This window comes from Eleutherodactylus coqui, chromosome 4 (assembly GCF_035609145.1).
Source record: "Eleutherodactylus coqui strain aEleCoq1 chromosome 4, aEleCoq1.hap1, whole genome shotgun sequence".
NCBI lineage: Eukaryota > Metazoa > Chordata > Amphibia > Anura > Eleutherodactylidae > Eleutherodactylus > Eleutherodactylus coqui.
The window spans coordinates 151,072,375-151,091,855 of record NC_089840.1 but is presented as its reverse complement, the minus strand read 5'-3'; the positions used below and the strand labels follow the sequence as shown (position 1 = coordinate 151,091,855).

Sequence of the window (19,481 nt, the reverse complement as noted above, 5' to 3'; positions counted from 1 at the left end):
TGACACAGAAAATGTTCCAAGAACCTGTGCCTGTACTGTGGTGCCCAGGAGGTTCTATATTTGTGAAAGCCCTACCAAACAAGGAAAGCACCAGTGTCTAGTGCCAGGAAAGGCCGCTCTAAATAATAAGCACTCCCCCATAGATTTCTGCAACCAGTCACTATGTCCTGTGAGGATGTCAAGTTCTCTGGTCAGGCCTACCTGGACTCCAGGTCTGCAAGAAATGTAATACATTCAGACTTGTGACCCGGTACTGTATCCCTATAGCTCTGCTCAAGCAATCTCTGTCAATCACCTCTGTCAGCGGTGAACCCCTTCCAGACGTGGTCCAGTGTGTCGCTTCTCCACCAACCCTACAAGTGGGTGTCCTGCATGTTGAGATTTCCTTTTTCCTGCTACCCAGGTCTTTCAACTCTTTGCTTCTTGGTTTTTCTTGGCTTTACCTGCATACTTAGGTGAGTGAGGTCAAATTGCCCACTGGCGTTCATACTGTAATTCCCATGGCCTGACTTCTGCTCCTCCTGCCCAGAAAATTCAAGAACCCCAGTAGTTATCTAGCTTGCCCGTACCGAATGCCTCACACATGGATGTATGCAGCAAGAGAGGCAGAGAAATTTCCCCCATATCATCAGTACAATTATCCCATTGCTTTACTTCCTGGTGCGGTTCCGTCTATAGCAGAGACATAGCTCATGTCGACTAACAGCAAAAAGAACCTGGAGAAGGTTTTATCCAAAATTGTTCCTTTGCGAAAAAGAAAGGTAGCCTCAATGTAGTGATTGCCAACGAGTATCAACTGCCTGTAATAATTTTTCTCCGTGGTAGCATCCCGAGTCTTTATTATGGGGTCCAGTAGAGGTTTAAATTTCTTTTTATTGGATGTCATATTCTGTTACTAAACTCTTTAGTTTAGTATGTTTGCTCTATAGTGTTTGTTAATAAAATCTATATTTGTTTTTTTCATTTTTGGGTGTGTGCTTTTTATATATTGTCTTGCTTTTTCATTCACTGTCATTTTGACACAATAACAGCACCCACTTTTTGTCTGTTGCCAATAATAAGTATCCACTGCCTCTAATTATACTATTTGACAGGATTTATGATGGCAAAATTTTCATGAAACTTGACTTTCAGGGTGCTTCAATACTTATATATATATATATATATTTTTTTTTTTTTTGCCGTACTACTTGTATTTTTTTTCAAAGACATTTTTTTATTATTATTATTTGATGCCGCCATCTTCTGCTCGCAATACCTTTTTTTTTCCCGTCGACATAGTTATTCAAGGGCTCACTTTTTGCGGGACGTCCTGTAGTTTTTTTTTTGTTTGTTTCAACGGTTTTTATTAAAGGTTTTTTGCAAGAGTGTAACAAGTATGTACATCTTTGTTTCCCCACGCAGGGGCTTATATTCAGCATTCTAATACACGTTGGTTTGCAGTACAGTATAGTCTTTTACTCTAGGTTTAAAGTATTGGGGAGGGAAGGAATGAAACGAAACAGGGGGTCGTCGAGGATCCACATCTCCCTCCCAGTATGGGTTTGTTGGGGGTTTAAGGTCTGTTTGTGTTTAGGGTTCTTATGTGGTAGAGAAGATGTTATGCAGCCCCGGGATCGCTAGATAGTTGATCCAAGGTTGCCATGTAGTTAGGAAGTTTGGTAACGTATCCGTCCGGATAGCGTGAATTCTTTCGTACAGCATAACTGTAGAGATTCTGTTCATAACCCCTGAGAAGGAGAGGCTGGGCGATTTCCATCTGGAAGCGATGTGGAACGTCCTGTAGTTTTTGTTGGTACCATTTTGGAATACATACGACTTTTTGATCGCTTTTTATTGCATTTTTTCTTGGAGACAGGGTGACCAAAAAAGTGCATTTCTGTTTTTTTCCCCGACGATGTTCATCGTGCAGGTTAAATAATGCGTTGATAGATCAGACTTTTGTGGACGTGGCGATACCAAATATGTAATTTTGCTTTATGATTTAGATTATTTTATTATAAATATGGCAAAGGGGGAGGGGAGGGGGGGTGATTTAAACCTTTATAACTTTTTTTTTGCAATTAGTAAAACTTTATTGATCTTGTTTTTTTTTAGTTCCCGGGAAGGGGGGGGGGGGCAACAACTTGTGATGCTTTGTTCGCTCCTGCTGAATGATGTAATGCCACAGCATTACATCATACTGGGATCGGGAAGGAAGTCTTTCAAGCTACCCCACAGGCATGGCTTGAATAGGCATTCTGCCAAGACAGCCCTGGGGCCTTTCAGAAGCCCCAGCTGCCATGAGACCCGCACGGCTCCCTGTGATCTCATTGCAGAGGGCCATACGGGATCCCCCAACATCGTTCTGGGGATTTAAATGCCGCTGTCAGAATTGACTATATGTCCAAGTAAAAAAAGAGCTAATGTGCGCACAACTGAATTGGACTATTGGCCTTTGTAAACGGTTCATCTATGAACGACTGCCTGTTTACTGTGATCACCATTCTACTCCGCCTGCATTGACTAAGCGAACCTCACTGCTGTTCCCTCCCCGTCCCACTCCTCAGTCCCTTCCTGAGTATATATGTACATATGTATACACATACATAAACACAAACATGTATGTATATATACATACAAACAAAATGTATACGCACTACACACATGTGCACAAGTACATATTATATACTAGCTGATATACCCGGCTTCGCCCAAGTTAATTTGGTTGGGACCCATTAGCGTTTCCTATTTATGACATAATCAATGCTCGTGCCAAATTTCCCGTTTCTATGACACCGGAAAGTGAGAAAATTACATTCCGCACGTAAAATTTGGACGCTAATTCTTTTGCGCATAGAATTGAATAATCGAGTTGGGACCCATTAGCTTTTACTATTTATGACATAATCAATGCTCGTGCCAAATTTCCCGTTTCTATGACACCGGAAAGTGAGAAAATTACATTCCGTACGTAAAATTTCGACGCCAATTCTTTTGCTCTAGAATTGAATAATCGAGTTGGGACCCATTAGCTTTTCCTATTTATGACATAATCAATGCTCGTGCCAAATTTCCCGATTCTATGACACCGGAAAGTGAAAAAATTACATTCCGCACGTAAAATTTTGACGCCAATTCTTTTGCGCTAGAATTGAATAATCGAGTTGTGACCCATTAGCTTTTCCTATGTATGACATAATCAATGCTCGTGCCAAATTTCCCGTTTCTATGACACCGGAAAGTGAGAAAATTACATTCCGCACGTAAAATTTGGACGCTAATTCTTTTGCGCATAGAATTGAATAATCGAGTTGGGACCCATTAGCTTTTACTATTTATGACATAATCAATGCTCGTGCCAAATTTCCCGTTTCTATGACACCGGAAAGTGAGAAAATTACATTCCGCACGTAAAATTTCGACGCCAATTCTTTTGCTCTAGAATTGAATAATCGAGTTGGGACCCATTAGCTTTTCCTATTTATGACATAATCAATGCTCGTGCCAAATTTCACGTTTCTATGACACCGGAAAGTGAGAAAATTACATTACGCACGTAAAATTTGGACGCTAATTCTTTTGCGCATAGAATTGAATAATCGAGTTGGGACCCATTAGCTTTTCCTTTTTATGACATAATCAATGCTCCTGCCAAATATTCCGTTTCTATGACATTGGGAAGTGAGTGATTTAGATTATGTACGTTAAATTTCGACGCCAATTATTTTGCGCTAGAATTGAATAATCGAGTTGGGACCCAATTTATTTTCTTATTTTGGAGATAATCTATGCTTGCGCCAAATTTCATGTTTCTACGACATTGGGAAATTGGAGAACTTTTGGCAAGTCAGTCAGTCAGTCAGTCAGTCAGTGAGTCAGTGAGTCAGCGAGGGCTTTCAGCTTTATATATATATAGACTAGCTGATATACCCGGCTTCGCCCGAGTTAATTTGGTCCTGGTGTTTATCTGGTGTTCACACGGAAAATCTTATGAAGTCTTGGTTACTTTAGAGATACTGAGGAAAAAAAATATGTTCACCATTTTGCATAGTTCTCTGCGTTACCCAGGAAACCCCACGTGGAGGTAACCATGCGACGTTTCCTTCATATAAAATGACATCAGGAAAAGAGAGAATTAGATTACATACGTAAAATTTGAATGCTAATTCTTTTGCGCTTAGAATTGAATAATCGAGTTGGGACCAATTAGCTTTCCTATTTATGACATAATCAATGCTTGTGCCAAATTTCACGTTTCTATGACACCGGAAAGTGAAAAAATTACATTTCGCACGTAAAATTTTGACGCCAATTCTTTTGCGCTAGAATTGAATAATCGAGTTGGGACCTATTAACTTTTCCTATTTATGACATAATCAATGCTCGTGCCAAATTTCCTGTTTCTATGACACCGGAAAGTGAGAAAATTACATTCCGCACTTAAAATTTGGACGCTAATTCTTTTGCGCATAGAATTGAATAATCGAGTTGGGACCCATTAACTTTTCCTATTTATGACATAATCAATGCTCGTGCCAAATTTCCCGTTTCTATGACATTGGGAAGTGAGAGATTTAGATTATGTACGTTAAATTTCGACGCCAATTCTTTTGCGCTAGAATTGAATAATCGAGTTGGGACCCAATTACTTTTCTTATTTTGGAGATAATCTATGCTTGTGCCAAAATTTATGCTTCTACGATATCGGGAAATTGGAGAACTTTTGGCGAGTCAGTCAGTCAGTCAGTGAGTCAGTGAGTCAGTCAGTGAGTCAGTCAGTGAGTCAGTCAGTGAGTCAGTCAGTGAGTCAGTCAGTGAGGGCTTTCAGCTTTATATATATAGATATATTGTAGTGGTGCAGTATTCAGAATGATCTGCAGAGTGTGCTAGTCAGGTAGTCTGATACCGGGAAAGTAAGAGATAGGGATAACGCCTGATGGGTGTAGCAGGAAATGGTTGCATTTAAGCCAGTTCCTGCCAGAAGCAAGGGGGAAGTTACAGCTGGGCAGTGCAGAACAGACTGCAAGCTCAGGTCCAGTGTGGACCAGTTGGGTCTGTCACCCGGTCAGAAGGAGAAAGAGACGCCCTCCAGATGCCCCAGGAGGGGTTAGTGACAGAACCCTGGGGGTTGTGAACCCCAAGTTTTGTGGACTGTATATAATTTACATTGTTGTGTACTGTGAAATAAAGGGTGGCAGGAGCCTGAATCAAAGAGAATCCACGTCTCTGGAGCATATTTCGTGTGAGGTGGCCATTTTGGTATCCCAAGGTGGGGGATCCTGTGGCAAGCAGGATACACACACACACATACACAAACGCACATGTATTTGCATAGCTGTATGAATGATAAAAATTGCTCTTGTACAGCCGATACCTGTGAATAGCTGGAAAATTTTATTCTGGGGGCAAGCACACAGCCCTAGTCCATGAGTGTGCATGTATATATTTTACCTGTATTTAAATATACACACATTTTATAACATGACAAGCTTAGATACAGAGGTTCAGCTCTAGTATACTTCCAACTAATATGGCTGCCATATAGTGTATTCAAATACCAGCTCTACCCAGTGACAGTGATTAGAGTGCAGTTACTTCCAGTTGACACAGGTGATGTCTGTTTGGAGTCATCTGTATTCAGTTTTCTTCTTTCTTGATCCAGACCACCACCGAAATTTCTTCCAGCCACAAACCTCTACACAATCCCTCCATCCTGCTACTGCAACCCGTAACAACCTTTTCAGTGCTCCCCAATAATAATACTGTGCCTGCTGTGGTCCCACTGTGCTGTGCATCCACTGTGACAATTACTATGTGACCTCCTGCTGTGCCCTAATTCCTATAGGTCCCTGTGCTGTGGCCCCAATTCCTATAGGATCTCCTACTCTGGAACCAATTCCTATACGAATTCCTATTAGGACATCCTGTTGTAGCTCCAGTTCCTATAGGATCCCCGGCTGTGGCTCCAGTTCCAGTGACCTGTGATACAATGGCGGGATGGGCACATTTGGGGGAAAGCCTTGCTCTCCCTTTTAAAGATAGCTCAAAGTTACCACTGAGTGCCGGCCTCCTCACCGCGGCATGCTTCAGTGGGGCCATACATAGAACCAACTCTCTTACAAATGGCCAAAGTTGGTAGGATATAAATATGAGGATGAGTTCCCCCATAGTCTCCATGGTGAAATTCTAGAAATTCATCAAAGATGTTATGAGCTAATGAACATAGCTCACAGTGGAAATTACCCAGCTAAGAAGGGCTTACACAACTAGCAAAGGTTGCGACTGAGGCCCAAGAGACAAAACAGCCGGGCTCTGCAGGTACTAAAATCGCTGATATTTACCAGGGATTTTATACCCGCAGGGGCTGCAGAGAGCAAACAGATCTCGCTAAGAGGAGGGGCGGTTGCAAGAAGTCAGAGCAATTTGATAATGTAAGTAAATATAGATAAGAATATTGGTGTGGCGATCTAGAACAGCATTCTTCTGTATATACCTTAATTATACCAGACAGGCCACCTTTTTGGGGCAAATATTTTTTTTTCACTTAAATGCAGGAATTTTGTGCTAACAATCACTTTTGCTATAGTATTTAGTTCAAAGTTTTCTACCATTTGCCTTCCGCATATCACTGTAAATAGAAAATGCAGCTTATTGGCCCTTCTATGTTGAATATCGTTCAGTTAATCGCTGGATAGTGCAAAAGTAAAGGATAATCGTTCAGTGTCTACACTGCCATTGACTGAATGAGGAACGAGAATTCATTCACTTATGCGTTGTTGAGTTTATGCAGGCATAAATATCTTATGACGATCACCATTTATAAAAAGGTAGTCGTTCATCTACAAACGACTGCCTGTTTACTGTGAATGGAGGTGGGCATTCAGTAGACCATTATCGCTCCTGTGGGACTCCACATGAGACTCATCAGTGAAAAAAATAAACATTTTATTAAAAACTACATTTGAAAAAAAATAACTTTCTTTTTCCACCGACAATATGGGTACGATATGGGTACGTTCACTTGCAGTGAAAATGCGCAGATTTTTCACAGTGAAAAATCTACATATTTACATCAATGTGGATTTTGCTGCAGATCCACAGCAGATGTCACTCCTATTCAAAGGGGGAAATTAACTGCGGATCTGCACGAAAATCTGGATTTTGCGGTGGTTTTGTGGTGTAGAAATGATGCAAATTTTGGCGTGGATTTTTCAGCAGGTGTGAAAGTATCCTATGAGTGCTTGTTTTTGGTTGGTCGAGTTGTATTGCTTAATGATAGCAAAACTTTTAAAAACTTCTAAGTGGAGTGAAATGGGAAAAAAATGTGCCTGTGTGTGTATCATTATGACAATAATAAAATCATAGTTTTTTGCTATGCTTTAGGCCGCCTGCAGACGAGCGGGTCGGATCCGGCGGCGAGAATAATGTGTAAAAAAAAAAAAGAGAAAAGAAAAAAGTGCATAAAATAAATTTTTTATTTTATGCATGGTAAAAAAAATGTCTGAAAGCACAGAAAATGAATATTTCAAGGCACCATCAATGTTGGGTATTCAAACGTTTTTCGAATCGTATAATTTGCAAATCAGTACCAGCAACATGTAGATGAAGATTGGCACAATTTTACTACTGTAAGGCCGCCTGCAGACGAGCGGGTCGGATCCGGTGGCGAGAATCCTCGCCGCGGGACCCGACCCGAGCGCCTGCAGAGACGAGCACGTACTCACCCGCGCCCGGCGGCCCCGGCTCTTTCATGTGCCGGCTGCCGGGCAGCCGGCGCATGCGCAGACCGAAGGCCGGCGGCCAGGTGAGTGACGTATCACATGCCGCGGTTTGTTTGCCGCACGAAATCTCGCGCGGCCAAACCGCGGCCGTCTGCATAGGAGTGCATAGTGTAATGCACTCCTATGCAGGCTTTCAGTGGCGGAAATCCTGCGGGAAATCCCGCCGCGGGATTTCCGCCCGTGTGCAGGCGGCCTTACTAGTAGAGATGAGCGAACCTACTTGTTTCGAGTAGTTACTCGATCGAACACCGCAATTTTCGAGTACTTCAGTACTCGGGTGAAAAGATTCGGGGGGCGCCGGGAGGAGGCGTGGCGGTGCGGGGGGTAGCAGCCGGGAACAGGGGGGAGCCCTCTCTCTCTCCCTCTCCCCCCCACTCCCCGCTGCAACCCCCCACTCACCCACAGCGCCCCCCCCGAATCTTTTCGCCCGAGTACGGAAGTACTCGAAAATCACGGTACTCGGGCGAAAAAGGGGCGTTGCCGAGTAGGCTCGCTCATCTCTATTTATTACCTTTAAAAAATTTTTAACCAAAAAAAAAAGTGCTTTCTGCCATCACAGGCTGACCTCCACAACTTTATGATGTTTTCACTAATCGAACAGTGTGAGCACTTGTTTTTCCAAGGTCAGCTGTAGTTTTTATTATTACCAATATCAAGTATATAAGACTTTTGATTCAAATCTTTTAGGGCTCATGTCCACGGGCAAAATAAGAATTAAAATCCGCAGCGGATTTTAACTCTTCTCCTGCCCGCGGATCCGCACCCCATAGGGATGCATTGACCACCCGCGGGGTAGATAAATACCCGCGGATGGTCAATAAAAGGGATTTTTAAAAAAATGGAGCATGAAAAAATCTGGACCATGCTCCATTTTCATGCGGGTCTCCCGCGGGAACGGCTCCCGCGGGCTTCTATTGAAGCCTATGGAAACTGTCCGGATCCGCTGGAGACAAAATTCGGAATTTACTCACACGCTCCGTTTCTTCTCTTCGCCTCGGCGCCATCTTCTCTCCGTCGCGGACGGATCTTTTTTCTTCGGGACGGCGCATGCACGGGGCACGTCACCGACGTCATCATGCGCATCCGCCGAGCCGAAGAAAGTAGATCCGGCCGCGACGCAGAGAAGATGACGCCGCGGCGAAGAGAAGAAATGGAGCGGATGGGAGGTGAGTTTATTCTCATTTATTCTTATTTTCAGCCCTCATGTCCGCGGGGCAGGAGGGACCCGCTGCAGATTCTTCATGGAGAATCCGTAGCGGGCCTGATTTTCCCCGTGGACATGAGGCCTTAATGGCAGAGTGACAAAAAAGCTATTCTGGCTTTTTTTTTAATGGCATTCACTGTGCATTACGCGATCGAGAATGATAAATATTGCAATATTTTTTACTTTTGCAGATACCGTAATATAAATTATGTACATTTTTTACATGGAAACTGGGAAAAGCTTTTTATTTAACGTTTTAAGTTTATGTTTTTATAATGGATAAATCTTTATTAGGCTAAAATTTAATTTTTTTTAGTCCCTAGGAAGGACTTGAACTTGTTTACACAATATACTGCAATACTTTTATATTGCAGTAAATTGTAATTTTATCGGTAGTCTATTAAGCCTTAATACGCATACATGGATGGCAGTCATAGGAACCTTCACTAGGCCCTAATTCCTAACTGCTCAGATGCTGTGGTCAGCTTAGACTGTGGCATTTAAGCAGCAGCCATCGGTGCTAGCTCCAACTGCAACCATTGCCCCTGAATATGAAGTGACTTTCATACCTCCCTTGAGACCGATGACGGATATATTCGTCATAGGTCGCTAAGCGGATAAGCACTGTTATCTATTTAAAAACATTGAACACAGATAATCACACATAAATAACACACTAGATTTATCATAACCATAGCAAAATACAAGTAGACACAGTTTGGATGCCTTCACGCAGGATGTAAATGCAGCTGGAACTTCTGCAGTACAAGTTTCTTCCAGAAGCCATTTGAACGAGATTTTAGAAATGTAGTGAGTGGAATACGCAGAGTGTTCGGGCCATACTGCAGATACTAAATCCACACCTTGACAATTTTTGCTGTGGATTTTTGATAGCGGATCTCAATCTTTGAAATGCAAAAGGTTGAAATTCAGAGAAAAACTTCACCAAAATCCATGGCAAAATCTGCACCATTTCTGTGTTTATTTGCTGCCAATCGTCCACTGTGTAAACTCTGCAGGTAATATACCTTGTGTGAAGGCAGTTCACCAGTATGAAATTTGCCAACTGTAAATAAAACCAGTACACCTACCATCATCAGGAGGGTCTCTAAATGAGCCAGATCTAGTCATTGTTCCTTTAGGTCGATCAGCAAGTGATAGGGAACTCCCTAAATTTGAAGAACTGAAAAGTTCAAAAGAAGAGTCTTGAGCTGGAATACTGCTTGACCGAGCAATACGAGGAGCAGAAGAGGGACTCACTGGTGAGGAAGAAAAGAAAACAAAAGTTGATTATATCCTGATTGCAGAACTCCAGGCCATGACTATCATTTTTTTTGAACTTCTGACACACTAGACATCAGATGGAAATTTGTTTAGCAAAATAAGTTGGATGCTGAGCGAGTTTCCATTTTAGTAAAATTACTGAGTCTGAAAGTTGTTCTGAGGTCCCTCAAAGTTTCAGTATGTGTTCCTAACACTCAAGAAGGGCATTTTACTATAAACATTGCTGCTTTTGCTACTCAGTTTCAAGGGTTGTTCTGACTAGCTATTGTTTTGTCTAATAATTATGGTATTATGAAAATTGGATTATTGCTTAATTATTCACAAATTCATAAGGAATACATGTTAGTGGTGAATGATTAGCTAATATTCATATCCCATGCATAGTCCTATATAGACAACAAACTTCAGACCAAGAACACAACACATGGACTCTTCTGTATACTATAGAACTGTTTTTATAGCTGAAGAGTCAATGAGAAAATTCCACAACATTTCAGATCAGAGGAGGTCAAAGTATGAAGACCCACACACACACACACACACACACTGGTGACAGGAAGCAGGGGGGGCAGAAGCAATAATTGGAACAATGTGCCTGTTGGCTATGATCTTTATTCTTCCGCTCTCCTACAAATGTCAAGCAGACAGGTATATGGGCTCAAATATAGTCTATACCACACCTTGTTAATCGCAGCTCTTCCAGGAGAGTCCAAGCAATAGATCAGAGCCAAAAGGTCTCAGATTACTGTTTCTGCCCTTTTGCTTCAGTGATCAGTCGATCTCTCAGCACCCTAGCAAACTCTAATCAAAATATCTGACCTGCTGCGATGGCAAGTTCTAGTAAACAATAGTTACAATTAATGGCTCTGGTGACGCTTGCATTAGCCCCTTTTTTTAACAGGCTTTGTTAGTTACTTTTTGACAGCCTGAATTCAAAACATCTTGCATTATTCTATCAGCACAAACATGGCCACCTGACGAAAACTCAAGTTGCAGAATCTTCTGCTACGGTCTCATTCATTTGTATGGGGCTTGTAGAACTGAAACTGGTTATTTCTTCAATGGATCTGCGGCATATGAACTCATCCTTAAAGGGGTTGTCCCGCGAAACAAAGTGGGGGTATACACTTCTGTATGGCCATATTAATGCACTTTGTAATGTACATTGTGCATTAATTATGAGCCATACAGAAGTTATTCACTTACCTGTTCCGTTGCTGGCGTCCCCGTCTCCATGGTGCCGTCTAATTTTCAGCGTCTAATCGCCCGATTAGACGCGCTTGCGCAGTCCGGTCTTCTTCCTTTCTGAATGGGGCCGCTCGTGCCGGAGAGCGGCTCCTCGTAGCTCCGCCCCGTCACGTGTGCCGATTTCCAGCCAATCAGGAGGCTGGAATCGGCAATGGACCGCACGGTGCACCGCATGGTGCACCGTGGGTGAAGATCCCGGCGGCCATCTTACTTAGGTAAGTAAGAAGTCGCCAGAGCGCGGGGATTCGGGTAAGTACTGTCCGTTTTGTTTTTTTTTATTCCTGCATCGGGTTTGTCTCGCGCCGAACGGGGGGGCTATTGAAAAAAAAAAAAACCTGTTTCGGTGCGGGACAACCCCTTTAAAGCACATGGAGTCATGAAGAATTAGATAAAGATTAAGGTTTATTTTGAGATATAAAATGGATAAAGTTAAACAATAGCCTGTAGCATCGTGGCCGAATTGATAGGCACATTTCAGGTTTTATGTAATCGGGTATGCTGATTTCAAAAATCAATACGAAAAAATTCTCCAAAAATCGGAACACATCCCTAAATGACTGGAAAAAATGAAAAATTCCCTTTTTTTTGTTATTTATTCGTTAAAGTTTCTTTTCATATTGATTGCTTCTATGAGTAAATTGAGTAGGCTAATGAGTATAGGACTGTTGTAAAGATTGTAATGTTTTTTTGTACTGTACGTACAGAAATAATATAAACATAATATGGTTATGAGGTTTCATTTTTTTGTTTTAATAAATAATTAATAACAAATAAATGTTTTCTTTTATTTTAGGCATAAAATAAATATATAAAATATTAAAATTATTGATAAAAATATGATTTTTTGTTTTTTTCAGGTGTAAATAGTTTCAAGTATTCCGGTTTTTAGAGAATTTTTTCGTCTTGATTTTTTAAATCAGTATACTCCATTACATAAAACCTGAAATGTGCCTTTTTGGTTCAGACAAAAAAAGGTCTCTGACACTACAGGCTATTGAACAATTTTAGCTTTTGTATGACTGAATTAAACAAGAATTATTCAATATGTACAGGAACATATTAAGAAAATGGAAGGAGAAATCAACATTGTGAAGAATTAAGTCATGTTCACATCTGTGTTCGGGGGTTCCGTTTTCCTGAGCCATCATGAGAGCAGAAAAGTGGGATTCTCTATCCGAACAGATCCGTCTTATGATGGAACTGAACGGCGCCTAACTGACCCTATAGACTATAATCGTCTCTATTCAGTTTGGCTATTCGGCATTTTACTGAATGTCAAAGTCCTTCATGCAGGACATTTTGTCCAGCCCTGTATGCCGGATCTGCGACAGAACCTCCTAACATAGATGTGAGCATAGATATAGCCTTATATAGAAAGTTGTGGCATAAAAGTACCTTTAGTGCACATTTGTTTTTACACTTCTGTAAATATAGGATAAGATTATATTTCCATGTGTGGCATAAATTAACATTGAAAATTAGCAAATTGATTGCAACAACTTTTATTTACAGATATAACAAATATCAAACTCACCCAAACATGCTAAGGGAGGTTTCCCTACATTAGTAAGTGGTAAAGGTGGAGGTAGAGGAGATAAGTCATCACTATCTTGTACCCCCCCAATAGTGTGTGAATGACGCCTCTCCTTGGGTTCATCCTGAGAATGTGACTGGTACCTGAGATATGAAAAGAATAAGGAAATCGTTCTCTAGCCTTCAGTGTAAAACAGTTTCATCATCACAAATCACTGATACAGCATTGCTAGAGCAGAGAATGTAGCTAGCAGGACAGATGTCTAAGAAGTCCTCCCGGGCATACCAATGCATGTTTTTTAAAAATTCAATTTTGCTTGAAAGGGGTTTTCGAGAGTATTAAAATAATTTAAAAGGATTAAAATAAAGACAAAATTGAATACTCACCTATCGCAGCGGCTTCCCTTCTGGTGCTGCAGCCTCGGTGCCCGCTGAAAACCTGGAAGAAGCCACTCACAGGTCTCCGTGGCCATAGAAAAATCTCTGCTGGAGTCCGGGAGTAGCTGAGCGGTCATGTGTGCAATCTATGGCATGTCTTCCTGGCTCCATGCGGTGGACAGCAGGGCTGCAGAGCTGGACGGGAAGTCGCCAGGATAGGGCAGTATTCAATTTCTTTAACCCTTTATCATTTTTTTAATATCCCAGAAAACCCCTTTAAAGGTTATTAATCTCAGTAAGAGAAACTATATAATCTCGTAGATGATAGATTTGAATGGCCATCAAACACAATGATAATGTTAACAGTGTAAGCTTTCCAGGCTACTTGGGCCTTTTAAATCAGGCTGGTGTGACAAAGTATACCTGAACAAATTCAGATATTAAATTTTTTATTTTCCTTAGAGGCGATGTAGCACCAACAGAAGATATTCCATTTCCACAGAATATGAGATAACGTAGCTGATTAGTGGGGTTTTACACAAGAGTGATAGCTGTTTAAGTGAATGGAAGCAGAGCGGCTGGGGATCGTTGCCTAACTCCATTCAGTGGACAGGACTCACTGAAACATTGCTTACATGGCCCAACAGTCGCTTGGCTTTTAGTTCTGCTAATATGCAGAATTGCCGGTGGCTGCATATACACAGGATACCCACATTTGCTGTTTTCAGCGATAATTTAGGCAATAATCACCCCTTGCAAAGATACCTTTAGACTGAGTAGGCATACACCTTCAACTGTTAACACCCTGCATTATTTATATGCAATTATGACGTATGCAGAGTTGGTTCGTATGCATTTGATACGGGAATGATCTTATTTTGTATATTGTATCCTGACTGACGTTTTAATGAACTAATGAAATATTTGACTATATAGTTGTGTGTCCTTTACTTTATATGGACACGCTTTCTGGCATTGCGGAGTGCGCTACATGTCTTAGAAAGTTTTACATTTGCCCTTAAGCAAGATTTTTGGTTAAAGGGGTTGTCTCACGAAATCAAGTGGGGTTATACACTTCTGTATGGCCATATTAATGCACATTGTAATATACATCGTGCATTAAATATGAGCCATACAGAAGTTATTCACTTACCTGCTCCATTGCTAGCGTCCTCGTCTCCATGGTTCCGTCTAATTTCGCTGGCGGCTAGCTTTTTTAGACGCGCTTGCGCAGTCCGGTCTTCTGCTCTGAGCACGAGCCGCTTCAGCGTGCTCGCCGCTACAGCTCTTCTGCGCATGCGCAGACGAGCTGCAACTTCTCGGGAGCACGCTGGAGCAGCCATTCTGCTACCATCCTCTCTTAGAGGAAGGTGCAGAAACTTGAGCCGCCCAGCAGTGCCGAGAAGCCACCCAGCCGTGCCGAGAAGCCGCCCAGCCGCCCAGGTAAGTGATGGGTGACGGACTGACGGGGGTGACGAGTGACGGACTGCCGCTGTGGCCCCGGAGCCTACCGCTGTGGCCCCGGAGCCTACCGCTGTGGCCCCGGAGCCTAGTGCGGGGGAGCCGGGGCCTAGCGCGGGGGAGCCGGGGCCTAGCGCCGGTTACCTGCTGCCTGGCGGTGGGTGACTGTGGCCCAAGAGCGTGTGCCGTGGTCGGCGGCCGCGGTGGGTCCAGTCGGCGGCTGAGACACAGCTGGTAGCGTCTCAGGAGCGCGCACGTCGGGCTACAGCAAGCGACGGGAAAAGAGCCGGCGGCCATCTTGGGGAAACTTTTTATAAGTTGCTGAAATGCTGGAACTGTAAGTAGAAACCGGCTAGAAAAGTCATTTACACGGGTGCTTAGTAATGTATGCTTAATAAGGGGGACTGGGCAAAAAAAAAATTTCACTGCTTCCTCGAGACAACCCCTTTAACTTTTTTATCAGCAATTCTGCAATTTTGGGGTTTTGTTTTTTGGGTTTATTTTCTATGTGTAACGTGCAGTGTAAATGACATTCTAATGTTATTCTGTGGTCCAGTACAATAACGTAAAGTAAAACAGTAGAGTGCTTTATAAATACACTTTCAGGGCACACCTCATGCACTAAAAAAAAAAATAGATAGATAGATAGATAGATAGATAGATAGATAGATAGATAGATAGATAGATACATGTATACATTTTTTGAGGATACAAAAAAAAACGTTATTCCACAATTGTTTTCCGATTTCATTTTTACGCCTTTCACCATGCGATATAAATAACATGTTCATTCTATTCGTCCGATTGAGACAAATATGGCGATACTACATTTATAGTTTTTATGTTGTACTACTTTGTGCAATTTAAACACTTTAAAAAAATCACTTGTTTTTGTTTTACTTTCATCTTTCAGTCAATGTAGTTATGGGAAGGCCTCATTTTTTTAAAGGCTGAACTGACATTTTCGTTGGTGCCATTTTGGGGTACTTTCCTACTTACATAGGACTTTCTGACCACTTTTCGTTCCAAAAAAAGTGATGGGATGAACAAAAATCAGAAAATCGAGCAATTCTGTAATTTTTTTTCCTTCAAATTTAAAGGGGTTGTCTCGCGAAAGCAAGTGGGGTTAAGCACTTCTGTATGGCCATATTAATGCACTTTGTAATATACATTGTGCATTAAATATGAGCCATACAGAAGTTATTCACTTACCTTCCCTGCGCTGGCGTCCCCGTCTCCATGGCTCCGTCTAACTTCAGTGTCTAATCGCCCGATTAGACGCGCTTGTGCAGAAGGGTCTTCTGCCTTCGGGTCTGTCCGGAAGCAGCGGCTTTCTGGCTCCGCCCCCCTATACGCATCATCGCGTAGCTCCGCCCCGTCACGTGTGCCGATTCCAGCCAATCAGGAGGCTGGAATCGGCACACACGATGGGGCGGGGCTACGCGATGACGCGTAGAAGGTGGCGGAGCCAGAACGCCGCTGCTGCCGGACAGACCCGAAGGCAGAAGACCCTTCTGCGCAAGCGCGTCTAATCGGGCGATTAGACACTGAAGTTATACGGAGCCATGGAGACAGGGACGCCAGCGCAGGGAAGGTAAGTGAATAACAAAGTGCATTAATATGGCCATACAGAAGTGCTTAACCCCACTTGCTTTCGTGAGACAACCCCTTTAATAACAATTTTTTTTTTTAAATCCCACTATGGTAATTGTCAGCTCATCTAATACATCGCCATACACCTTAAGGATGCTCGTACTTTGCAATGTCGCATTGCAAAAGCAATACTTTATTTTTTGGCAGCGTAGCCATACGAGGGCTTGTTCTTTGCAGGTGTCAGCCAGATCTTCATGACTTATATATCTATCTGCCAGGGAGCATGAAGAAACTCCATGTTCTGACGGAAATTTAGAGTGACCAAGCACAAAGGAGTTAATAGCTATTATGGTCTGAGGGTACTGATTGGGTTAGTGACCGCTACGCTAGTACCTAGGATTGTGTTTCCAAACTCTAGTCCTCAGGCACCCAACAGGTCGTGTTTTAAGGATTTCCTTAGTAATGCAGCCCATTTTCCTACTGATTTATGTGCTCATCTTCCCCATCCCTCCTTGTACACAGGCACGAACATGGCAGGCAGAGTGCTTCATGAGAACTCTGCCTCATCAAGATTGATTGCAAGATGCCCTCATTTAAAGGCTGAGGTGTGTTGGTACTGCTTGCCCGGCCCTGAGAAACAGCTGCAATATCAAATCAGAAACATACGTACCTTAATCCTTTTTTTGGCAATGTGTTTCGGTCCTGGACAGAACTGTGGGAGTAAAGTTCAATAGTAAGGCTAAGAAGTTAAGAATCAGAGGATACATAACATTGTGATATTTTTGGGCATAGGTACAAAAAAGATATAGCAGAGCTGGAAATGTACATAAAGTGACTGTATCCAGATACATTATCAAAATAGAAGTTTTACACTTTGAGGAAAAGAAAGCTTAGGGAGATCTCACGTCTACACAGCATTCGGAGGGTCTTCAGACTCTCAGTTTTTTTTTACATTTTATTATGTTGTGGCCTTTTGCAAATTAAAAAAAAATGTTCTGTATAGATCACCAGTAGCCATGGTCGGTATTAGTGTATCTTGACGCCACCGGAAGCTAGGGGTTTGACAGGAGGGACGCCTCTGTCACACCCCTAGCTCCCGATAGGTCAAGGCTGCCAGGTCGTGGTAGTACAGTGTGGAATGCATTAACATTTATTAATGTAAGCCACATAAGAAGTGTTAGCCCCACACTAAGGTCCCCCGCTCACACCTCCCGCAGTCACCGCTTGGCCTGCGCTGCGTGTTACCTCCGTGTCCGACGCTCCCCCGGTGACACTGTTTGTGCTCCCCAGCCGTCAGTGTGAGGTTCGTAGATGACGCTCCCCCGCAGACAGATGCGGCCGTTAGCGCTTCTTGTCCGCACCCGTCGGAACTGTCAGATCCATGCCATGCGTCCCCCCTCTGACAGCTGGGCACCTCATCTCTTCTGCTATGCCGCCGGTAAAGACGCATCCGGTGGGGGGTTCGGGGAAAGCCTGCGGCATGTGGTCAAGCAGTGTTCGGCTGCCGGAGAAAACTCTGTGTCTCAACCCGACCCTGTCACCTCCTTGCAGCTGCTGGCAAGTTACATAGCTTGGGGGTGGGTTTCAGTGTTGTGGAGTGGCGCTGGAAATGTGGCTCAGGACAATGGTGCCTCAGTGCAAAAACCCCGAGTCATGCTGCAGCTTGTGCCTCAGTGGGCAGGAAGGCCGTGTGATTTCTGGCTGTGTCTTTGCAGTAGGCACCGCTGAATGTATTTGGAAGCCTAATTGTACCGCCCTTCTAGGACCTATGTGGCAGGATGCTGTGCAGCCAATCGGCTACAAGGTGCATCACCCCCTGTCAATCTTGACTCCACCTGCACTTCATGGTGGCGTCAAGATACACTAATACCGCCATGGTCATGGTGAATGGTCTGACTTCCACCTCCTTTTCACAACAAGGAGGCACTTGGCAGGGCTGTCTGCTTTTACCCTTTCTGTTTGCTATTGCCATAGAGCCTTGGGCCTAATGATTCGGCAACATGAATCATACAAGGGTATCGGGATTGGAACTATAGAGGGTAGGGTAGGTCTCTACACAGACGATTTAATACTATATATGTCAGAGCCTTGGAACACTTTACCTCTGGCTATTTCTCTGATAGATGGGTTGGGGAGATTTTAGGGCCTATGCATTAATTGGCAAAAGTCAACTTTCATTCAGGTATTCTATAATCTGCATGACATTTCATAATTTCAAGATCTTAAAATTCATATTTCTAGAGATCCCGCTCTGAGTTTTAATCTGAACATTGCTCCCTTATTAACATCCCTCCAACATAAGCTCAAAACCTGGAGTCCTCTGCCATTATATGTGGCCGCAGAATAAACCTCATCAAAATAATTGGCCTTCCCAAGTATTTATACTGTCTAGAGCATGCAGACACAATAGTACCACAGAAATTTTTCTATAAGACCAACTCGGCAGTGGTGTCTTTTGTCTGGGGGAAAGCTAGAACCAAGCTTTGCATGGAAACATTACAGCACCCTAAACATGTGGCAGGAATGGCGCTACCAGACTTTAAGTTGTATTAATTGGCCGGGCAAGTGAGATATATCTGACACTGGCTGTCTGGCTCTCCCCTCCCAAATTCTGAGCATCATTTAATGTTTTTTCTGTCCGAAATCGCTCTCTGTGTTGTTATGGAAAAGCCAGAGTTACAGGCCAGGCAGATGCTATCTATTCATAAACTGGCGGGTAGAGTGTGGCAGGCATGTAAAACACTGATCAAGTATGCAGACACCCCCTTGGAAACCCCTCTGAGATAATAGATTGCTTCCACACCTTGTGAATTTAGCAGACAAGCAGTTCTGGGCGAATCTGGGAATTACCACGTTAGAACGCCTATATGTTGATGGAGTATTAGCCTCCTTTGAACAGTTACTTACTGGTCTATATGGCGTTATGTTTTAATCAACACTACCTGCGGCTCTATCACAGCTCATTGCTCTTAAGTCTGCTTATGTGCAAAGGGGTACATATAAGGACACCGTAAACG

The 19,481-nt window shown here is 42.9% G+C and overlaps 1 protein-coding gene across 7 annotated transcripts in view; it reads right to left on the bottom strand.

Moving 5' to 3' along the window:
• The window catches only part of NAV1 (neuron navigator 1), a 274,215-nt gene that overhangs the window by 121,567 nt on the left and 133,167 nt on the right, over positions 1 to 19,481 (bottom strand). For all 7 annotated transcript variants that reach the window (XM_066600314.1, XM_066600316.1, XM_066600318.1 and 4 more), the window contains exons 8-10: positions 17,135 to 17,176; positions 13,034 to 13,176; positions 10,059 to 10,226 (exon numbers count right to left, since the gene is read on the bottom strand). In XM_066600314.1, the coding sequence (XP_066456411.1) occupies positions 10,059 to 10,226; positions 13,034 to 13,176; positions 17,135 to 17,176 (353 nt within the window). The remainder of the gene's footprint in view (positions 1 to 10,058; positions 10,227 to 13,033; positions 13,177 to 17,134; positions 17,177 to 19,481) is intronic.